Below are 20,651 nucleotides of genomic sequence, written 5' to 3'. Positions count from 1 at the left end.
ACTCTCGACTTTATTTTTAGGGGTCTCTATTTTTTATTTAATTTCTACATCAGATATTTCCTCTGCTCGTCATTTTGCTGGTTGTGCTCCTAACGCTTGTGCAGGCACCGGCGTTAAAATTTCACTAGATAGTATTCGCGCCTATCCAGTCAATTCTGCTAGTAGTCATACCTGCAAACTCAGGCTTTGCATTAGGTGCCATTTTTTTCTGTTCGACATCATTCTTACGTTGGCGCACACGCTGTCTGAAGTTACCAGAATCTCCTATATAAACGTTTTCACGATCCACACAAGGAATTTTATACACAACACTAGGAAAGCATTTGTTCAGTAGTTGCCCTTTTCACTCACAAGGAATGTCCTAAACTTTCGCAAAAGCGCGTGGCTGACTTCAATGTCTTAGCTACGAAATGCACGTGAAGATGTTTTTCTTATTTGTAGGCACGTATGAAACAGGAGTGCGTCTCATCTGCCTGGCACTGACAGGTTCGGGGGCGTCTGTGATCAGTGAAGTGCACGTTTCAAGAGTGCGCTATAAAGCAACGCAAGTCGAAGAAGGCGACGACGATGGCACGCGGCAGCAGCACATGTGAGCAAGTGGATGCTTATCCAAAGAGGATTCTCCACGGGAAGCCATAAGCGTGGTTGAAGAACGACAGACGCGGTCCAGACGTGGTGGTCTGAAGAAGGTCGCTAGGGCGCGGGACGTGGCAGCCACTAGCCGCTGCAGTCTCCCACCTGCCGTGAACCCGACATTCTTCAAGCGTCTGACGCTGGCCGAACCCACGGGTCTTGTCGCCTGGCGTTGGCCAGGAGAATCCGATGACTCCTGTGGCAACCGCAGTCTTCGGATAAGGTGGCTAGATGGGGAGGTGTGAACAACGGTGTGCCGGAATTCAGGCTGAATCACTTAATTTGTGCTTGTTTACTTTCCCAAAGAAAAATAAATAAATCCGTCATTTCAGAAGCATAACAGGACGTTTAAGGGAAACATGACAATTTGGATTCATGTTGAACAACTTCAGCTTAAGTTATGCGTTTTCATGTGAGAAAAGTATTTTAAGATGGGGAACGTTATTTATCCTTAAATCAACCCTGAAAGAGCCGATACTGCTGAGAAACGGTGACAATGTAATGTGGTACAACCTATCATTTCCTACCGTTCTCTTCCACTTGCCAGTAGACTTCTGAGAACTGCTTTCGCTCCATATCCACATGATTCACTGGAAGGCAAACGCTTGCCGTATTCTTTTCAAGCGCAAAGCACTTGTCAACCTGTAAGAACATTCAAAAAGGGAGATATGATTAATAGTTGGTACCGTGAAAGAGTTTTGCCTGAAAATTTTCCAGGATGAAGAATATTTCTCATTAATTTTCGGTCATGCATGTCAGGGTTTCGCAAAACATGGATACCCAATGCAGCCTGCAATATACCTGTGATCACTTTTAGTATATGTTCGTAAAGCTCTCGACAATATAAAATACATCGCGATATTTGAATTTCCTTGGCGAAAATGGGAACAGTGTCTACCTGCGTGAAAAAAGTTATGTAGCTTAAGTGTGCTCATGGGAGACCTAGGCCCGGCCATTTAAACACACTGGTTTCTTATAATAAAGGTTATTCCTCCTCCTCTGTGCTTCTTCGAGGTGTTCTTAAGAAACGTCATGCCACGGTGACATAACATGTCGAGAGAAATATACTAGTGGTTCTGTTATGTCTATAAATATAATAAAAGTTGACTCAGGAGGAATATTCAGGTGCCCGTGAAGTGGCCGGCTATAAAACCCGCTGGCAACCATCTTTTGACCGTCGCCTGTGTGATGTAATGTGCTGCATGAAGCGGATCTGTCGTCTTCTGCCCAATACTTAGCTGTTGTGAATAGCTCAATTTCAGTGTGACGCTGATGGCGACTAAAAATGCAATGATTTCAACCACAGATGGTTATGAAAGAATATCATTCACCGAAATGCAGACGCTAACACAGCAAGCTGCAAGTAAGGTCTGGGTCAGTGGGCGCACCAGTGTTGCCTTACTCTCGTCAAATAAAATTGCATCAAGCTTTATTATTTATTATTACATTGTACAAGAAGGATATACAGAAAGAGGTCCCGTAGTATACTTTCAATAAAACGTTCTATGCAAGGCCAACATAAGTATATCATTGGCAACAACAGTGGCAAAAATAATAGATTACAAGGTTACAAAGAGAGGCAGATGCAATATATGACGATGCTAGCATCAATTATACGTAATGAGAAATGTAAGCGGCAATATATATATATATATATATATATATATATATATATATATATATATATATATATATATATATATATATATATGAGATCTAACAGATAATAATGCCAAGGAATGTGTATGGGAAGTTATTAGAACCATTGTAATGTAAATAATAAATAAGAAGAAAGAAAAGTGTGTGAAAAGTTCACTTGCCGTGAACAGGAATCGAACCTACCACCTCCGGTTCGATTCGTGCTCACGGTAAGTAATTTTTTCACCTAGTTTTATTTCTTATATATACATTATAATGGTTCCAATAACTTCCCCCAATTCATTTCTTGGTATTATTGTCTGTTAGATCTCGTTAAGATTGTGTCAAAGCACAGAAAAACGAGCCCTCAGGTATACACTTCTTTGCCTTATATATATATATATATGTAGGTATGTGATATGTAGGTATGGAATATGTATATATTTATATATATATATATATATATATATATATATATATATATATATATATATATATATATATATATATATATATATATATATATATATATATATATATATTATTTTACTTATTTGTGGAATACTGCAGGCCAAAAAGGCCCAAGCAGGAGAGGCACAAACACAACCACAATATCAGTACATGAGTGACACAGCTTCACTAAAATACATCTGTGTAAGAGGAGAGCGAGTAGAAGAAAAACATCAAAACAAAGAAAGCACGCGATCAGTACATGAGTAACACAGCTTGACTAAAATACATCTGTGTAGGAGAAGAGCGAGTAGAAGAGAAACATCAAAAAAAATCAAGCGATATTGGGAGGGGCGGGGGGGTCAAGATTAACAGAATTAAACATTGGGTTCATCAAGATCGAAGGTTTGGAGGAAATCAGAAGGCAAGTTATTCCATTCTGTTAGAGTTCTCGGAAAAAAAGGAAAACCTAAATAAATCTGTCCGCGCAAAATACGGAGTTAAAGATCGGACATGAGAATGACGAGTTTGCCTGGTCGAAACTGGGGTAACGTAACGTGATGGGTCTAGCCCAAGTTTATTGTTAGTTAGTGAGTCCAAGAATTTTAGACGGACAAGCTGGCGCCGCGATTGTAGCGTCTGGAATTCGTTATCTCGCATTAGTTCAGTAACTGATGTACCACGACCATATTTCGAGTAAATAAAACGCACTGCTCGTCTTTTAATCTTTTCGAGGGAATATATGTTAAACTTAGTATGCGAATCCCTTACAATACAAGCGTATTCAAGCTTTGGACGTATTAAAGTGTTATAAGCTAATAGTTTCACTTGCGACGGGGCGTCTCTGAGCTTGTGCCTTAAAATACACAGTTTACGGAAAGCCGATGACGAAACATCGGCAATGTGTGCATTCCAGGACAACTTATTCGTTATCGTTATACCTAGGTGTTTGTATTGACTGGCTTCTTTTAAGGGTTGGCTTTTGGAGGAATAGGAAAACTGAAGGGGATTTTTCTTGTTAGAAATTCGAAGGCAAACAGATTTATCGAAATAATATATATATATATATATATATATATATATATATATATATATATATATATATATATATATATATATATATATATTGCAGCTTACATTTTTATTGACGTATAATTGATGCTAGCATCGTCATATATTGCATCTGTCTGTCTTTGTAACCCTGTAATCTATTATTTTTGCCACTGTTGTTGCCAACGATATACTTATGTTGACCTTACATAGAAGGTTTTATTGAAAGCATACTACAGGACCTCTTTCTGTATATCCTTCTTGTACAATATAATGACAAATAATAAAGGTTGATGCAATTTGATTTGACGAGAGTAAGGCAACACTGGTGCACCCAGTGGCCTTGAGCTTACTTGCAGCTTGCTGTGTTAGCGTCTGCATTTCGGTGAATGATATTCTTCCATGACCTTCTGTGATTGAAATCATTGCATTTGTAGACGTCATCAGCTTCACACTGAAATTGAGCTATTCACAACAGCTAAGTATTGGGCAGAAGACGACAGCTCCGCTTCATGCAGCACATTACATCACACAGGCGACGGTCAAAAGACGGTTGCCAGCGGGTTTTATAGCCGGCCACTTCATGGGCACCTAAATATTCCTCTAGAGTCAAATTTTCATATATTTAGAGGGATAAGAGAACCACTACTTGTATATTTCTGTCGTCTTGTTACGTCACCCTGTCATGACGAGAGAAACATATATATATATATATATATATATATATATATATATATATATATATATATATATATATATATATATATATATATATATATATATATATATATATATCGTGAACCGATGAAAAATAAACAAGATGCTGAAAAAAGTGCACAAGCCAGTTAGGCATGAGAATCTAGGAGGCCTTGCTACTCTTCGTTTAGATAAGAAACCTGTAGGTACCATTCGTGCATGCGCGCCGGTAGAATCTATGATGCGTGTGCGTGTGCGTGTGCGTGTATAACAAAAGATAATGATATGTATACTCTCAGCGGTTGAAGGGCACACTAGGGGTAGATTTCGCTATCGCATTCAACTCTTAAAGGTGAAGCTTAAGGGTCCCCCACTATTTCGAAAAGGGCAGCACAACGACACAAGGAAAGAAAGACAGAAAGACATGGTCATCTCACCAGTTCTCGGCCTCCTTATCTTGAGCTTGCGCACTTTCCGGAAGGCTTACTGCCCTGCGACGACGCGACTGGCTGGGCAGGCTTGGCATACCACTGAGTCAGCCAAGAAAAGCGAGGAAAGTGACTCAGTAGACTGTGGCCTTGCGAAGAAATCTGAACAAGCATCAGGAAATTTTCGCGTGACAGACGGCGGTGAGAAGAAGGTGGTTGCTGCAGCTGGGTCTGCAGACACTCGGAAAGAGAGCGCTGCACGTCGTGCTGATGTACACGTACCACATTTTAAGATGACTACTAACGATGTTCGAAGATCTACTGACGCTTCCATGAATAAACGCCCGGCATCATCAAAGCCCTAGACGAGCGAGAAAAACGACTCGGCACTCTGCTGCGTCACTTTTCTCGCTTTTCTTGGTGGACTCGGTGGTATGCTAAGTCTGCCCAGCCAGTCGCGTTGTTGCAAGGCATCAAGCCTGCATGAAAGTACGAACGCTCAAGATAAGGAGGCGGGGCATTGGTGACGAGAAGCACTAAAGCACTCCTTCTCCACCAACCTGGAGTATGCAACTCTGGAAAAAGGTTTTTGCGCCAAGGCACTGTCCCAGAAAGCCACTTGTGCAAAAGTCAACGTATGTAGGCTTCCATTCATGCAAAACCAACCTGCAGCTCTAACAGTCACATCTCGCATATTGTTTTCAGCCGACATCTTGTTTTCGTCGCATTGAAGAAACTAAGATCGAGAGTGAGGTAGATACAGATGTGGAAGGCAAAATCTTTTTGTATTTGATGTATTTGTGTCACACGATATAGGCCTTTCGGCGGCTGCCTTCGCTTACTCAGGAACAGTTTACCGTATGTTTGTTTTGCATAGAGTGTTGACGAATAGGGTCGGCTGATACAATCTGATTTTATTTTGTACGGTTTGCCAGGGTGTCTAATGAATGTGTATGTCTTCAGTGATTTAGCTCGGCGCGCTGATTTCTGTGAAAGTCTGGCTAATTTGTTAGATCGTGACCACAATGTTATGCTTATGGGCGATTTTAACTGTGTGTGTAGTTCATCTAATCGTGCTGGGCTTACCCGCAGTAATAAGGATGCTGACGTGCTCTCACTCATATTTGAAAATACGGAGACTAGTTGATATAAACAAATGAAATAGCATGATCTCGTATACAGATGCACACGGCAGTAAGCATAAGCGGCTTAATCGTATTTACTCTTCAGCACCCCTCTTGTTTCTTGTAGCGTGCCATACAAAAAAGGACCTATTTCCCCCTCAGACCTCTGCATTCTTGTAGGTAGATGGGTCGCAGCATTTGACCTCCTTTCAGATCACAGTGGCCACTAAAGAAGCTTAACTGCTTGATTGTGAGCGAGCAAGCGTTTACTGCTCGCGCTCTTGTACCACTGAGGAGGCATTTGTCGGTTTTGTCGGCCTCTTGGCAATTTTCAAACAATAAGTTTGGGCGATACCTTACTAATCGCATCCGGGGCTTTTACAGAAAATTGGAGCAAAATATGCTAATGCAAAACATTAAAAGCTTCTCCGAATTAGAGTGTGAGGCGTCTAGTTCTTATGCAAGAAAAATTGCTAATGACAAAGACGCATTACAGAGGTAGGTAGCTTTACCCGAAAGAAGTGCAGGATATCTTAAACTCAGTGTGCACTCAAGGAACAGTGCATCATGGATGCGTTCACTCGTTTGAAACAAACTGAGTAAGAACTTTGTTTCGTGCAAGCACATGCATTGATATAGCACTGTACTTTTTTCTTTTAATTAACTTCAGTGTGATTGACCTAATGCTGCTGCCATGTCACATGTGGTGTCCACTCCTGTTGCTATCAGAAAATAGACTATCTTATTGTATTGCTTTCCAATCAAATTCTGTGGTCAATATTTTTAACACCCCTAATCATCGCTCCCAAAAAATTTCTCTCAGTAAATGCCTGAAACAATTGTAATGAAATTCGGTCGACTTTCATTCTAGAATTCGCCTGTCTAAACTGAGCATTTGCTAAGACTGGCACAATCTAATGACGTGGGCATGTCTTCACAAGTGAGAAAATGAGAATGGTATGTGCCCATAGAGTATCCCTGCTGAGGCATTTGTATGTAAATGCAAATGTCCCTGGAGAAAGAGGATGCATTCTGACAATGCAAGGGGACAGGAGGACCGTTAGGTTGTCAAAGTTAGAGGCTTCGGACATGCAGTGTCAAATCTACGACATCTTCCGTCAAGTAACAGTTTCCAAGACCTGGTTGACTGGAGACGTGTCTCGTTGATGTGGTGGGGAATGCAGTATCTGGTGAGGAGTTTAAAAAGAAGGCCAGTGGTGCATCAGCCAGACTAAAAGTCTGTCCAGTGTGTGTAGGAAACTTTGCTGTCACGACGAAGGATCGTTTGTAGTTGTTAACGAGCAGGCCAGCTGACAGCCTTCCTTAGTGTAATAAGAGGCTACAGACAGCGCTGGGCATCTGATCAGTCAAGGCTGTTAGCCACGAACGTTTAAAGTGTACAGTCAATGCCTATTTGCAGGTTATCACGCGAGCCACAACCAAGAACTACAGCAGTTCCATGTCCCAGAATACACTTTCTAGAAGAAGGTGGTATCACGCAAGCTTCACACACTGTTTTGCTGTTCCTTAAGCAGCGATCACACCCGTCCGGAGAAGCTGTTTAAATGAAGCAGTGCCTAGCACCAGCTGTAACATATTTTCCCAAGTAATTCTGTAACCGGCTGCGGAGATAAATGCCCACGAAGAATACACTTCAATTGCGACGAAGGAGGGGCTCAGAACTGAGAGAAGTTAAAGGTGTACATTTCACCTTAGGGGTGATTGTTGCAGCATGCAACAGGCAATGAGGGAGAGAAGAATGTACAATCTTGATTTGCACTGTTCTTGCCACCAGGCCCCTGGGACATTAGGCAGGTCAACAATCGCACAATAGCTTTCATATCTCGTGCAATTGCACAAGTATGTTGATAAGCACACGTGAAGAATACAAAATATCCTTTTTAGTGAAAAAAAGGTGGATCCTTGCAGTTGGTCTGGGCCAGGGGTTGACCCAGTGTGAGCTCATTCCGGTACAGCCAAGTCATAACCTTGCATTATCGTGTGCAAGGCAGATACCCAGACCCACTGCCCCAAGCTCGACAAGTGCAAGCCTCTGCCTCAGCCTCAATTTATGTGTAATATTGTTGCTGAAGCTTGGGATCGAATAGCGTTAACAAAATCTACACGCTATTTGCACTTGTACACAATGGCTAGCACATGCAAAACACATCGAATGCCAATACAATAGTTCCAACGATTGAGTGATTTCACTTTGACGTGCACTCCAAGCATATTCTGCAGGTGTCTGAATACGGTATTAAAATCGGTTTTGCGGTTGCACGTAAAATATGGACAATACAAAGCACCAATACATAGAGGACAATAAATACACTTAAAGCTCACTTGCTAGGTGTGGGATTATTTGAGCTGCATTCAGTGGCTATTTTTTTATATATTAAATAAGGCTTGTAGAAATCACAAGAAGAATATTTATAAGACTGCTCCCGCCTCTGAAGCCAGCAAGTACAGCCTAGGCACTGAGTACCACAGTTCACAACTGTGGTCATTTTTCCCCCTGGTTTCGCTTGTACCAAGGTTACTGAACTAACTATAATTAGTAGTACCTAGGCGCTGTCTGTAGTGACGCCGCCGAAAGCAAGTGTCACAGGTCACTGTGCTTGATCTCTAGAAGATATGCTGTGCAATCTTCGAAACGTCTATAATGATGCGCGTATATTTGTAGCCACAATAATTGATTGGTTTACTTTGTTTTCATGATTGCGAGCATAGCAGCCTGGAAATCATTGCCCTGTCACAGTGGTCTAGTGGCTAACGTACTCGGCTGCTGACCCGCAGGTCAGGGGATCGAATCCGGGCTGCGGCGACTGCATATTTAGCGGAGGTGAAAAAGCTACAGGCCCGTGTGCTCAGATATACGTGCACGTTTAAGAACAGTAGGTGGTCTAAATTTCAAGATCCCTCCTCTACGGCGTCTCTCTTAATCATATCGCGTTTTTGTGATGTTAAACCACACATATCCATTAGCTGGGAAATTGAAATAAGCGAGAATATATCAGTGAGGTTCTACTGTATAGGTCTACACAACTCCACGACCTTGCATATTCAACGGAAAATTATGGTCGTCAACTGTCTCTAGAATGAAGTTTGGAATCAAGAGACAGTGTGCATCCAGACTCAGTTCAAATGGGAGCTTACGCACTAGGAAAATTGACTGACGTCCGTGCAACCAAGAGAGTAATAAGTATGGCTGTACAGCGAATCCACAAACACATACCTCTACAGAAAGCTCCTCGTGGGTATGCACCACAGAAATGGGGCAAACATGACCACTCATAGAATAAAAAATTAGACAGAAAAATAAGGCGCATAAAAATTTAGACAGAAAAAAGGTGAATGAAAAAATAATTAGCAAAGAAATAAATTCATAAATAAATATATAAGCTGCATGTTGCACTTCTAGGCCAAATAAAGGAAGGCGGAACTGCTTTAAAAAGCATATGCTATAATTTCAATAAATAAGTCTTAACAAATGTATAAATGTAAAAAGTAAGGAAACAGAATATTTGTGTGACACAGCTTGGCTAGTCACCCACCTTCACAGAGAGGAATAGCTCCAGCTTTTTCGAGAAATCTTTGCAACGATTCCCCCACAAAAGCATTCACATATGTCTGGCTTTAGGCATGAGAGCCTATTTGAAAGATTTTGCGAATTTCATTTACCCAAAAGGACTCAACAACTGCCAATGACAGGTGATCAGTGAACAGGATTGCCGACAAGTTTCTTCGCTACTTTGTTCCAATTGCAAAATAACTACTACCGACAAGAATAATGAATTATCATCGTATTCTTGTAATTCATTGATAAAATATTTTAGCTTACTTAGAGACGGCATCCTTCTTTGGAGACTAGGCATATGCTTTTCAGTTTCTGTGCACTATTGCGAAGGAACAGACATCCAACACTGAGCTAACGATAGTAAGTATTTTTGTTGTTTAAAGTTTTCTTGATCTGACATGTGCTTGAAATATTTTGCTACACACTCGATGATAACAGAGGCATATTTAAAAAGACAGACATGGGCATTTCGGCAGGATATTGAAAATATTGTTCAACTATTCTTCAAATGCTTGATATAAGCAGATAACCATCGCATAATATATCAGTTGTCATAATGTTCAAGTAATGTAGCATGACTGCCTGCAATCTGGACAAAATTATTGATATTGTATTAGCAGCTACTGTCAAACATCTGACAATACTTACACTTGCTTTAAACTTGGTCTATAATAACTTATTTCACGCATTCATAGACAATCGATCATAATGCGTACCTTAAATAATGGGAGAGGGGGGCTACATGCACAAAAAAATGTCTTGTATGCAAGCTCCTCTTCAAAGCACGTGCACGCAACTACACAAATCGGATACTGAGCTGTACACTGCTAAATATTTCATGGTTTCCATTTCATGAACACACTTCACAACACTGGACAGAATCGCTCAAATGTGACACTGTCCACAGAACTTCACCACAGCGCTACACACAACAGCACTCGTACGGCGTTGCGTATTACGAATGACAACAATGACGGGCAATAAAACTTGCCAATCCCGTAGCAGAAGCTAACGCTCGCAAGCGTTAACAATTTACGCATACTATTTACTACGACGAACGGCTCACACAGAACTCACCCGACACTAACACTTGTTGCGATGATTACAAACTTTTCCCTTCGGCGCGCACTAAACGCATACCCTGCTTTAGAAAGGTGGATGATTATATCCCGGAAATCTTCGGAGTTCCTTGTGATTACACTTGAAAGATGGACGGTACAACCCAGGAAACACGTGAAACGGCGACACTCGCATCCGCAAACACACTTTCTACACTGTGCTCGTTTCTTCGTTTCCGCTTTCGATCATACATGCCGACGGGGGAGTGAACAATGACTGGCTAACGATATCTTCCTGGGAGTCTCACAGCGCTTACGATGGTCACAACGCTAAAATCAGCTGTTCTTTTGTCTTTTTTCCATGTCGCTGGAGCGCCCGCTTCAGCAAGCGCCATGTTTGCCAAGCGAGCCGACGGGGCGGCCGTCGAGGCCGTTTTTCGTAATAGCCAATGAGAGGCGAGCCATGCGAGCCGACTTGCGGCTTGCAAAAGTAGAGAGCCGCTCTACTTGACGTCACAGAGAAGACCGCTCTCGTCCATTTGTGAGGCGCGGGTGTGCGAAGCGGGTGTGCGGCTAGCGCGTGTAACGGCCCTTACCCCTTCTTTCCTTTGCTGTCTATGCGGGATGGTTTGCGGTGCTTGAAGATCTCGCTTTATAGAAACCGCAGACTGCGGGTTAGCTCTGCACCTTATTTTTCCTTGCCCCCCCCCCCAACCACTTGAAATAAAACAAACAGAAGAATTGAGGGTGGCTGGCGCTATAATCTTTCTTTTAAAGACGATAATCTTTCTTCGCGACCTTCGAAGCAAAAGTTTTGGTCTGTCTGTCTGGTTTTACATTTGTCTGTTTGTCCACTCTAACCAACACTGGGTACTTGAAACGGCCGACCCCATCCGCAGCGCCCATCATTGTTGCTCAAGGTTTAGCGTTCATACTTGTGCAATTTTCAATTAAAAAGCAAATATTGTCACGGGGTCGTGACGTGGCCAAAGACAGAAAACTTCGTGTTGGGATTTAACTGTTTATTTGGGCGAACCTGTGCCCGGTAAAGTGAAAGTCTAATTACAGCAGTAGTCTTGCACAGATAGCAGTCTCGGACTGATAGCGGCGAACGCAGCGTCGCCCTTGATCAACAACTGACAAGCGGCGAAGCGCGTTGGCATTTATACCCTTGCCGTCGAATGTTCTAGCGTTATCGCTGGCGGTGGCGTAGGTTCCAGAACAATCTGTACCGTTCGCACAGTGGGCGTGATCTTATCGAAATGATCTACTACAGTCCGGAACCTTCTCGAAACCTGCAGGCGCGGTTTGCGCCAAGAATCGTGTGGTGTTTCGGAACGATAACAAAACTTGTGAAATGGAACGTGGCATTGCCCCCCTCTGAAAAAAGGCATCGTCCCGATGCTTTAACTAAAGATGAAGGTACAATAATAATGCAAGAAAGTACAATGAATAAATTACAATACAACAATAATACAAAAAACACTGTTCCAGTTTGTTAACGTGCATGAAACGGCTTGAGGCGCGCGACATGGACGACTTCAGGTCGCGCTCGGCGTCGTTGAGAGTTCGTGATGCCGTCGGAGACAACCTCGTAATCAAGTGGGCCGAAACGTCGAACCACCTTGTACGGTCCGAAGTACCGTCGTAGAAGCTTTTCACTTAGTCCACGTCGGCGTATCGGCGTCCACACCCAAACACGTTCACCAGGCTGGTATTCCACGAAGCGTCGTCGAAGGTTGTAACGGTGGCTGTCGGTCGTCTGTTGATTCTTGATACGAAGACGCGCAAGTTGTCGGGCTTCTTTGGCGCGTTGAAGGTACTCGCTCACATAGAGGTTTTCTTCGTCGGTGACGTTGGGTAACATGGCATCGAGCGTCGTTGCCGGGCTCCTTCCGTAGACCAATTTGTATGGAGATATCTGCGTCGTCTCCTGCACCGCCGTGTTGTATGCGAAGGTCACATACGGAAGAATGGCGTCCCACGTCTTGTGTTCGACATCGACGTACATTGACAGCATGTCGGCGATCGTCTTGTTAAGCCGCTCGGTGAGACCGTTGGTCTGTGGGTGGTACGCTGTCGTCCGGCGGTGGTTTGTTTGGCTGTATGCCAAGATCGCTTGAGTTAAGTCGGCAGTAAATGCCGTTCCTCTGTCGGTGATAAGGACCTCCGGGGCGCCGTGACGTAGGACGATATTTCCGACGAAGAACTTAGCTACCTCGGATGCACTGCCTTTTGGCAGGGCTTTTGTCTCGGCGTAGCGGGTGAGGTAGTCGGTAGCTACCACGATCCACTTGTTTCCGAAGGCCGACGTCGGGAATGGCCCCATTAGGTCCATACCAATCTGCTGGAAAGGTCGGCAAGGTGGATCAATTGGCTGCAGAAGTCCCGCTGGCCTTGTCGGCGGTGTCTTGCGTCGCTGACAGTCTCGGCATGTCCTCACATAACGAGTGACGTCGGTGGTAAGACGTGGTCAGTAGTACCGTTTTTGTTTTCTCGCGAGCGTGCGGGAAACACCGAGGTGCCCTGCCGTCGGATCGTCGTGCAGGGCCTGCAGGAGTTCTGGTCGCAGAGCTGAAGGCACCACAAGGAGGTACTTAGCTCGAAGCGGTGAAAAGTTTTTCTTTTGTAGAAGACCGTTTCGTAGAAAGAACGACGCAAGTGCGCGCTTGAATACCTTCGGGACTTCGGCGGTCCTGCCTTCGAGGTTTTCTATTAGGGCTTTAAGTTCCGGGTCGGCCCGCTGTCGTTCAGCGAAGTCGTCGGTAGTTATCGTTCCCAAGAAGTAGTCGTCATCCGAGTCGTCGGGTAGCGGTTGGTCGACAGGCGCACGAGAGAGACAGTCAGCGTCGGAGTGTTTTTTGCCGGACTTGTAAATGACAGTAATGTCATATTCTTGAAGTCTCAGGCTCCATCGTGCGAGGCGACCTGAAGGGTCCTTCAAGGTGGCTAGCCAACACAAGGCGTGGTGGTCCTGCCAGTACTGTATCCATAACGCGTTGAAAAGTTGCAGGCGCTGAGCAAAGGCCGAAGGGCATCACCTTAAACTCGAAGAGGCCGTCCGGTGTTTCAAGTCCGTGGTGGTCGCTCACAACTTTGGAGGGCCTGCCGTAGAGGTAGGGGCGAAATTTCGACGTTGGCTAGGTGCTGGCGAGGCACTCTTTTTCTGTTGTGAAATATTTGGCTTGTGCTTTGGATAGCGATCGGCTGGAGTAACTAATAACCCTTTCAAGTCCGTCAGCCCTCTGCACGCGAACGGTGCCAAGACCTATGCTGCTTGCGTCAGTGTGTATTTCTGTCTCGGCGAACTCGTCGAAATGGACAAGTAACGGAGGCGTCTGGAGGCGATGTTTAGGCTCCTGGAAAGCGTGTTCCTGTGGCGTTTCCCACTTGAACTCCGAGTCGGCCTTGGTAAGGTTAGTGAGAGGATCGGCGATGCGGGCGAAGTTTTTCACGAAGCGCCTATAATAGGCGCACAGGCCCATAAATCGGCGCACGGCCTTCTTGTCAGTGGGCGGCGGGAAATCGGCGATGGCGGCTGTTTTCCGTGGATCAGGACAAACTCCAGACTTGCTGATAACGTGCCCCAGAAACAAGAGCTCCTCATACGCAAATCTGCACTTTTCTGGCTTCAGTGTGAGTTCGGACGTCTTGATGGCTTGAAGTACAGCTTCAAGGCGCCGAAGGCACGACGACGTTGTCAAGGCACGACGACGTTGTCCAAGTACACAAGGCAAGTCTACCACTTCAATCCTGCCAGTACTGTATCCATAACGCGTTGAAAAGTTGCAGGCGCTGAGCAAAGGCCGAAGGGCATCACCTTAAACTCGAAGAGGCCGTCCGGTGTTATAAACGCCGTCTTCTCTCGGTCTCTTTCGTCGACTTCGATTTGCCAATATCCAGTCTTGAGGTCCATTGACAAGAAGTACTTGGCGTTATGAAGCCGATCAAGGGCGTCGTCTATTCGTGGGAGAGGATACACGTCCTTTCTTGTGATTTTGTTCAGGCGGCGATAATCGACGCAGAAACGTAGGGTCCCATCCTTTTTCTTCACTAACACCACGGGGGATGCCCACGGACTCTTGGACGGCTGGATAATGTCATCTCGCAGCATTTCATCAACTTGTCTTTTCATTGCCTCACGTTCTCGCGTCGAAACCCTGTACGGACTCTGACGGAGTGGTCTGGCATTTTCTTCGGTTATGATTCCATGTTTCGTGATTGGGGTCTGCCGAATTTTCGATGACGACGAAAAGCAATCTTCGTATTGCAGGAGCAGGACCTTTAGCTGTTCTTGCTTATCGTTCGGAAGTCTGGGATTGACGTCGAAAGCTATGGGAGGGGCTTGGTTCCTCTGAGCAGGTTCCGCAGAATCGGCGAGGGCGAAAGCACTGGTGGCTTCGACAAATTCTTTGATGTATTTGACCGTTGTTCCTTTGTTCACATGTTTGTACTCATTGCTGAAATTCGGGAGCATAACCGTTGCTTTGCCTCCCCGCAGCTCTGCAATTCCTCTTGCGACGCAAATATTTCGGGTAACCAACAGATGCTGACTGCCTTCAACGACGCTTTCGAAGTCAGGTGATTTAGGAGCACCGACTGAAATACTGACGCTTGAGCGAGGCGGGATGGTGACTTGTTCTTCCAGCACATTCAAGGCATGGTGTCCTGATGGCGTGCGCGGTGGTAGGGCTGCTTCTGTGGATAACGTTATAGACTTTGTTTTTAGGTTTATGACAGCACCATGGAGGCATAAAAAGTCCATGCCAAGGATGACATCTCTTGAGCAACGCTGTAGGACTACGAAGTCTGTAGGATAAATACGGCCGTTAATGGTGACTCTCGCTGTGCAGATTCCTGCAGGCGCTACGAGATGACCTCCGGCTGTGCGGATTTCAGGGCCTTTCCAAGCTGTCCAAACTTTCTTTAACTTCGCGGCGAACGACCCACTGATGACAGAATAGTCGGCTCCAGTATCGACGAGAGCGGTCACACTGTGGCCGTCGATAAGAACGTCGAGGTCGCTAGTTCGCCGTCTCGCATTACAGTTAGGGCGTGGCGTCGGGTCACGGCTGCGTCGGCTTGTTCCGCTGCTTTCATGTTGCGTCGTCAGGCCACCTTCGGTAAGTGAGCTTTCGCCGTCAGGGCTTTGCCTGGTTGGCGTTGTGTTCGGAAAGCTCCGTCGCGTCGGCGTCGTCGTCGGAGGATCTTCGGTAGTTCGTCGCACAGCAACCGCACCTCCATCGGTTGCTGCCCTTAGTTTCCCGGATACGGGCTAGGAGACCAGCCCCGCGTTGGGCCAGAGTACTGCCGGGGGTGCGGTGACATGCGGCGGCTGGGCGACGGCGAACGGGAAGGACTTCGTGGTGTCCATTGATTTCCTGCCAGGTAGTCGGCGATGTCACGTGGCCGATCTCCTGGCTGCGGACGCGGTGCATTGACGGCGAAGCCACGCAGTCCCATCTGTCGGTACTGGCAACGGCGGTATGTGTGCCCGGCCTCGCCGCAGTGGTAGCAGAGCGGGCGGTTGTCAGGTGCACGCCAAACGTCCATTTTCCTCGGTGCATTGCGCTGGCCCGCTGGGCAACGGTAGGACGTCGGTTGGGGTAATGGCGGCGGTGGCGTCTGGCGACGGAAGTGTGACGGGGCGGCGTTTTGGCGTGGACGGGGAGGAGCGTTGTGGCGCACTGCAGCGGCGTAGCTCATAGTTTCTGGCTCGGGCGGCGGTGTTTCGGGAATTCGAAGCGATTGCCAGACTTCTTCTCGCACAATGTCGGTGATAGAATTCACTTGAGGCTGCGCCGAAGGCAACAGTTTGCGCAGCTCTTCCCGCGCGATCGCTCGGATCGTTTCACGCAGGTCGCCGAAGTCACTGGCTTGAGCAGCAGCGCATTCTGGAGTCAGGCGACGATTATACTGTCTGGTGCGCATGTCCAGCGTTTTTTCGATGGTGGTCGCCTCGGATACAAATTCTTGGACGGTGTTCGGTGGATTCCTCATTAGTCCCGCGAAGAGCCCCTGTTTGACCCCTCGCATGAGGAAACGAACTTTCTTCTCCTCAGGCATGTCTGGGTCAGCGTGACAAAATAGGCGGGTCATCTTCTCTGTGAAAATTCCAACTTTCTCATTTGGTAGCTGAACCCGGGTCTCTAGTTGAGCAGCGGCCCTCTCTTTGCGAGCGACGCTCGCGAACGTTTGCAGGAATGCGCCGCAGAAGACATCCCACGTTCGGAGCGCGGACTCCCGATTCTCTAGCCAGGTCCTTGCGGTGTCTTCCAGGTAGAAGTACACACGACGGAGCTTTTCTTCGTTGTCCCAGTGGTTGAGGGCGGCCACACGGTCGTATGTTTCTAGCCAGGTTTCCGGGTCTTCAAACGATGACCCATGAAACGTTGGTGGTTCCCTGGGATGATGAATGACGATCGCGGGCTGGGACGCTCCGGTTGTCATTGTCGCTGCAGTCGAGGTCATGGTCTTGGTCTTCCGCGCCTTGTCTTGTAGCAGGCCGTACTCCGGTGGGAGACCTTGCTGTTGGCGGCTCGTTCGCTGCTCTTGGTTGGCGTCGGTGTCTTCTCCGCGAAGGGGGCTGGGTTCACGGCTTGACGGGGGCGTCCGGTACATGAACGAAGCAGCACCTCCACCAGATGTCACGGGGTCGTGACGTGGCCAAAGACAGAAAACTTCGTGTTGGGATTTAACTGTTTATTTGGGCGAACCTGTGCCCGGTAAAGTGAAAGTCTAATTACAGCAGTAGTCTTGCACAGATAGCAGTCTCGGACTGATAGCGGCGAACGCAGCGTCGGCCTTTGATCAACAACTGACAAGCGGCGAAGCGCGTTGGCATTTATACCCTTACCGTCGAATGTTCTAGCGTTATCGCTGGCGGTAGCGTAGGTTCCAGAACAATCTGTACCGTTCGCACAGTGGGCGTGATCTTATCGAAATGATCTACTACAGTCCGGAACCTTCTCGAAACCTGCAGGCGCGGTTTGCGCCGAGAATCGTGTGGTGTTTCGGAACGATAACAAAACTTGTGAAATGGAACGTGGCAATATTGTGCTTGTCTAGGGCATTATAACAACACGTATATATTTTGCATGTGCCTGTTTTACTAGAAGAGGCATACATAAGTAATTTTAAGGACCGTAGCGCTCATCACGCTGCGCTGACCATGCCACGCTTGCACGAAAAGGCGAGTGTTTCCAACGCTCTGCTAAGACTAGACAGTGGTGGCACCTACCCATCGCATTGCGTTCTACGCCTTATCACTTCTGAGACAGGAGCGCACACCCGTCTCAGAGCCACGCACTTTGTTTCTTAAAAAAAAAAACTGCCAGATGGCACTCATGTCTCACGTGCTACGTGAATTGATGCACTCGTTCACCTCCGCTGCACGCTAGAGGTACTCTAACGCAGCGCCTCCAGCATTCCATTCACCGAATTTCTTGCGCAGAACATCAAATACGTGTTTTGTTCACTCTCTCCACACGCAAGACTATTGTCTTTCGACGACATTTGCAGATAACACGTAAGTACAGGGCCATTTTTTCTTCGTGCCCTAGCTGCTGTCATGATGATAGTGAGCGAAGCGAACGCATCCGTAAGCCAGTTTTCAAGAAAGATTTGGTGCCCACATGTGCAGCGCATGATTAGAAAGTGCACAGGAGAGTGAAGCCACCCGACTGATTCATTAAAAATTTATTGTTGACTGCTTCAAGAAGAGGGAAACGATCCGAAGGATAGCTGAGGAGAATGCATCGTAGATGTTGCAGAGATACCTTGAGGTACTGAATGCCTTCAGTGTGCAAGCTTACCTGTTTTACTCGCAGACAACATTTTTCGGCAATGAAGGGAAAGCTATGGGAGTAAAGCTTCCTGCAAATGTGCTCTTACGTGAAGCAGTCCTGTTTGGCACATTAACTCTGAAAAGTGATGACTGAGCGCAACCACCATTAATTTGCATACAGACACAGACGACGCTTAGCGTTTGAGGTACACGTAGAAGGCGGTTTTTTTTTCACGCATGAAAAAACGCATAAAACACGCGCAAACGATTACACATGCACACAGGCAGATGAACGCATAACATGCACACACATTTTCACACACTCACTCACGAAAGAGTGCGTAAAAACACACAATCGCACGCACAAAAGAACACACACCTGCGAACGCGTGCAATCGCCCACACACACCAGCGCACGCACACAGACTATACGAGCGTGCACGCACAGCCACGCACATTCGCACACACACACACACACACACACACACACACACACACACACACACACACACACGCGCGCGCGCGCGCGCGCGCGCACGCACGCACACACACACGTGCACACTAGACTACACACACAAGTGCACCTGCACAGGCAGACAAGTGCGTACTCTCACATACACACAAACATTCGCGCACACTCATGCATGGAAGAACACACCCACACGGCGCACACACTCGGCGCGCGCGCACTAGACCACACACAGAAGCGCGTGTGCACACACGCACTCACATACATATACGCACTCACGCACGGAAGAACACACACAATCGCCTCCCCATTCACTAGCACGAAGCCCTCACTTCTAGGCCGACAACTACTCTTTACCTTACGGAAGGCCGAAATACAGAGACCATCTTCATTGCATCTACCTCGAATTTTCACTCATGGCCAACGCAGCTTTTCCGTTCACACACTGATGCCGACGACATAATATCTGCGATAATATCTGCGAAACAAGCTCTTCAAACGATGTTACGCTTTAAAACAACAAGATTCACCTAGCGAACGAAAGTAATTTGGTAATGGGGTGACTGATCGCTGGCACCCTAAAATTCGCAGGTGACTAGTATCACTCACCATTTCAACGTTCATAGTCACCTACATGCGGCCTGCGTTTAGATGAGAAATTTGCAATACTGTCGTATGGTTGGAACATATAGATTCTAAGTGTCGTGTCCACAACAAAATTTTGTCGATTATCATGCAGGGCAAAACGACTTTAGCATTGCCAGCACTACGTTTTAGTTTTCCAGCAATGTTATGCTGCGACGACAAAGCTGGACTGCGTAACATAGTGGTATGCAGGGCGAAAACGACGAAATGCATTCCGTGCAGAACAAGGCCGCCTAATGTTACATGCACCCATTCAGGTGGCAGTGGGAAAAATGATCACTAAAACAAAGAATGAAAAGCGCGGCAGATCGCGTAGTCAGTCAGCTTTATACATGCTTCATGGAGGCGAAATTTGCGAATAAGCTGCGCCACACGCAATCGCCTCACGCTGCTTAGCTGTGGCTCGATCATAGCTTGCTATAGAGATCAACACTCCCTGTGCCAAGCCCGGTTAAGATTACATATTAGCGTTCCTTTGTTCCAGTCACCACGTGAACGACGTTCAAGGTAAATTTCTCCAAGGCTGTCTACGGCGGGGCACCCACGGCGTTGTCTGCAGGGGAGTAGGAGAAGAGCGCCGCGTCGCAGCGCGCGGCGGAATTTCTACAATCACATTTTTTTCAATGGGGTGCACACCGAACGGAACAGCCGCCACGCGCGCCCGATCCAGGAAGCCGTGGCTTGATCAACGCCTCTGGAAATGCATGATTTGTTTTCCCCTATATGGACATCGTTGTTCATTTTCTGAGCTGTTTCAAAGTTCCCGTGTGTTTTTAGCGGCGATGGCTGCACTATCCCGTTCTTTGTCGATGTAGTTTGATGGCCTCCGAAATGCGCCTGCAAATCGCCGAAAGGGCTTGTTTTCGTTGTGATGCCTGTAGAACAAAATGCGTTGAGGAGACTCCTTCCTCTACGTGGCATTTATGTAGTGTTTTTTTTTCTAAAGCCGCTGTAAGTAAGGTGGTAGCTTTCTGGTTAGACACCTGCTTGTCACGCGAATGGCCCGGGTTCGATTCTCAATGACGCCGTAAGGTTTATTCTTCAATTTATTTGCTTATTTTTCAATTTTTCGCTTTCGGACGATATTTCGCTCATAA

The 20,651-nt window shown here is 46.4% G+C and overlaps 1 protein-coding gene across 1 annotated transcript in view; it reads right to left on the bottom strand.

Annotated features, from left to right (window-relative positions):
• LOC119167686 (chymotrypsinogen B) overlaps positions 1–20,651 on the bottom strand; it is a 495,108-nt gene that overhangs the window by 105,512 nt on the left and 368,945 nt on the right. The window contains exon 8 of the mRNA XM_037419206.2: positions 1,161–1,275. Within this exon, the coding sequence (XP_037275103.2) occupies positions 1,161–1,275 (115 nt within the window). The remainder of the gene's footprint in view (positions 1–1,160; positions 1,276–20,651) is intronic.

Source organism: Rhipicephalus microplus, chromosome 6 (genome assembly GCF_043290135.1).
Source record: "Rhipicephalus microplus isolate Deutch F79 chromosome 6, USDA_Rmic, whole genome shotgun sequence".
Classification (NCBI taxonomy): domain Eukaryota; kingdom Metazoa; phylum Arthropoda; class Arachnida; order Ixodida; family Ixodidae; genus Rhipicephalus; species Rhipicephalus microplus.
Note: the sequence above shows the minus strand (reverse complement) of the source record. Positions and strands in the feature narration are given on the sequence as shown.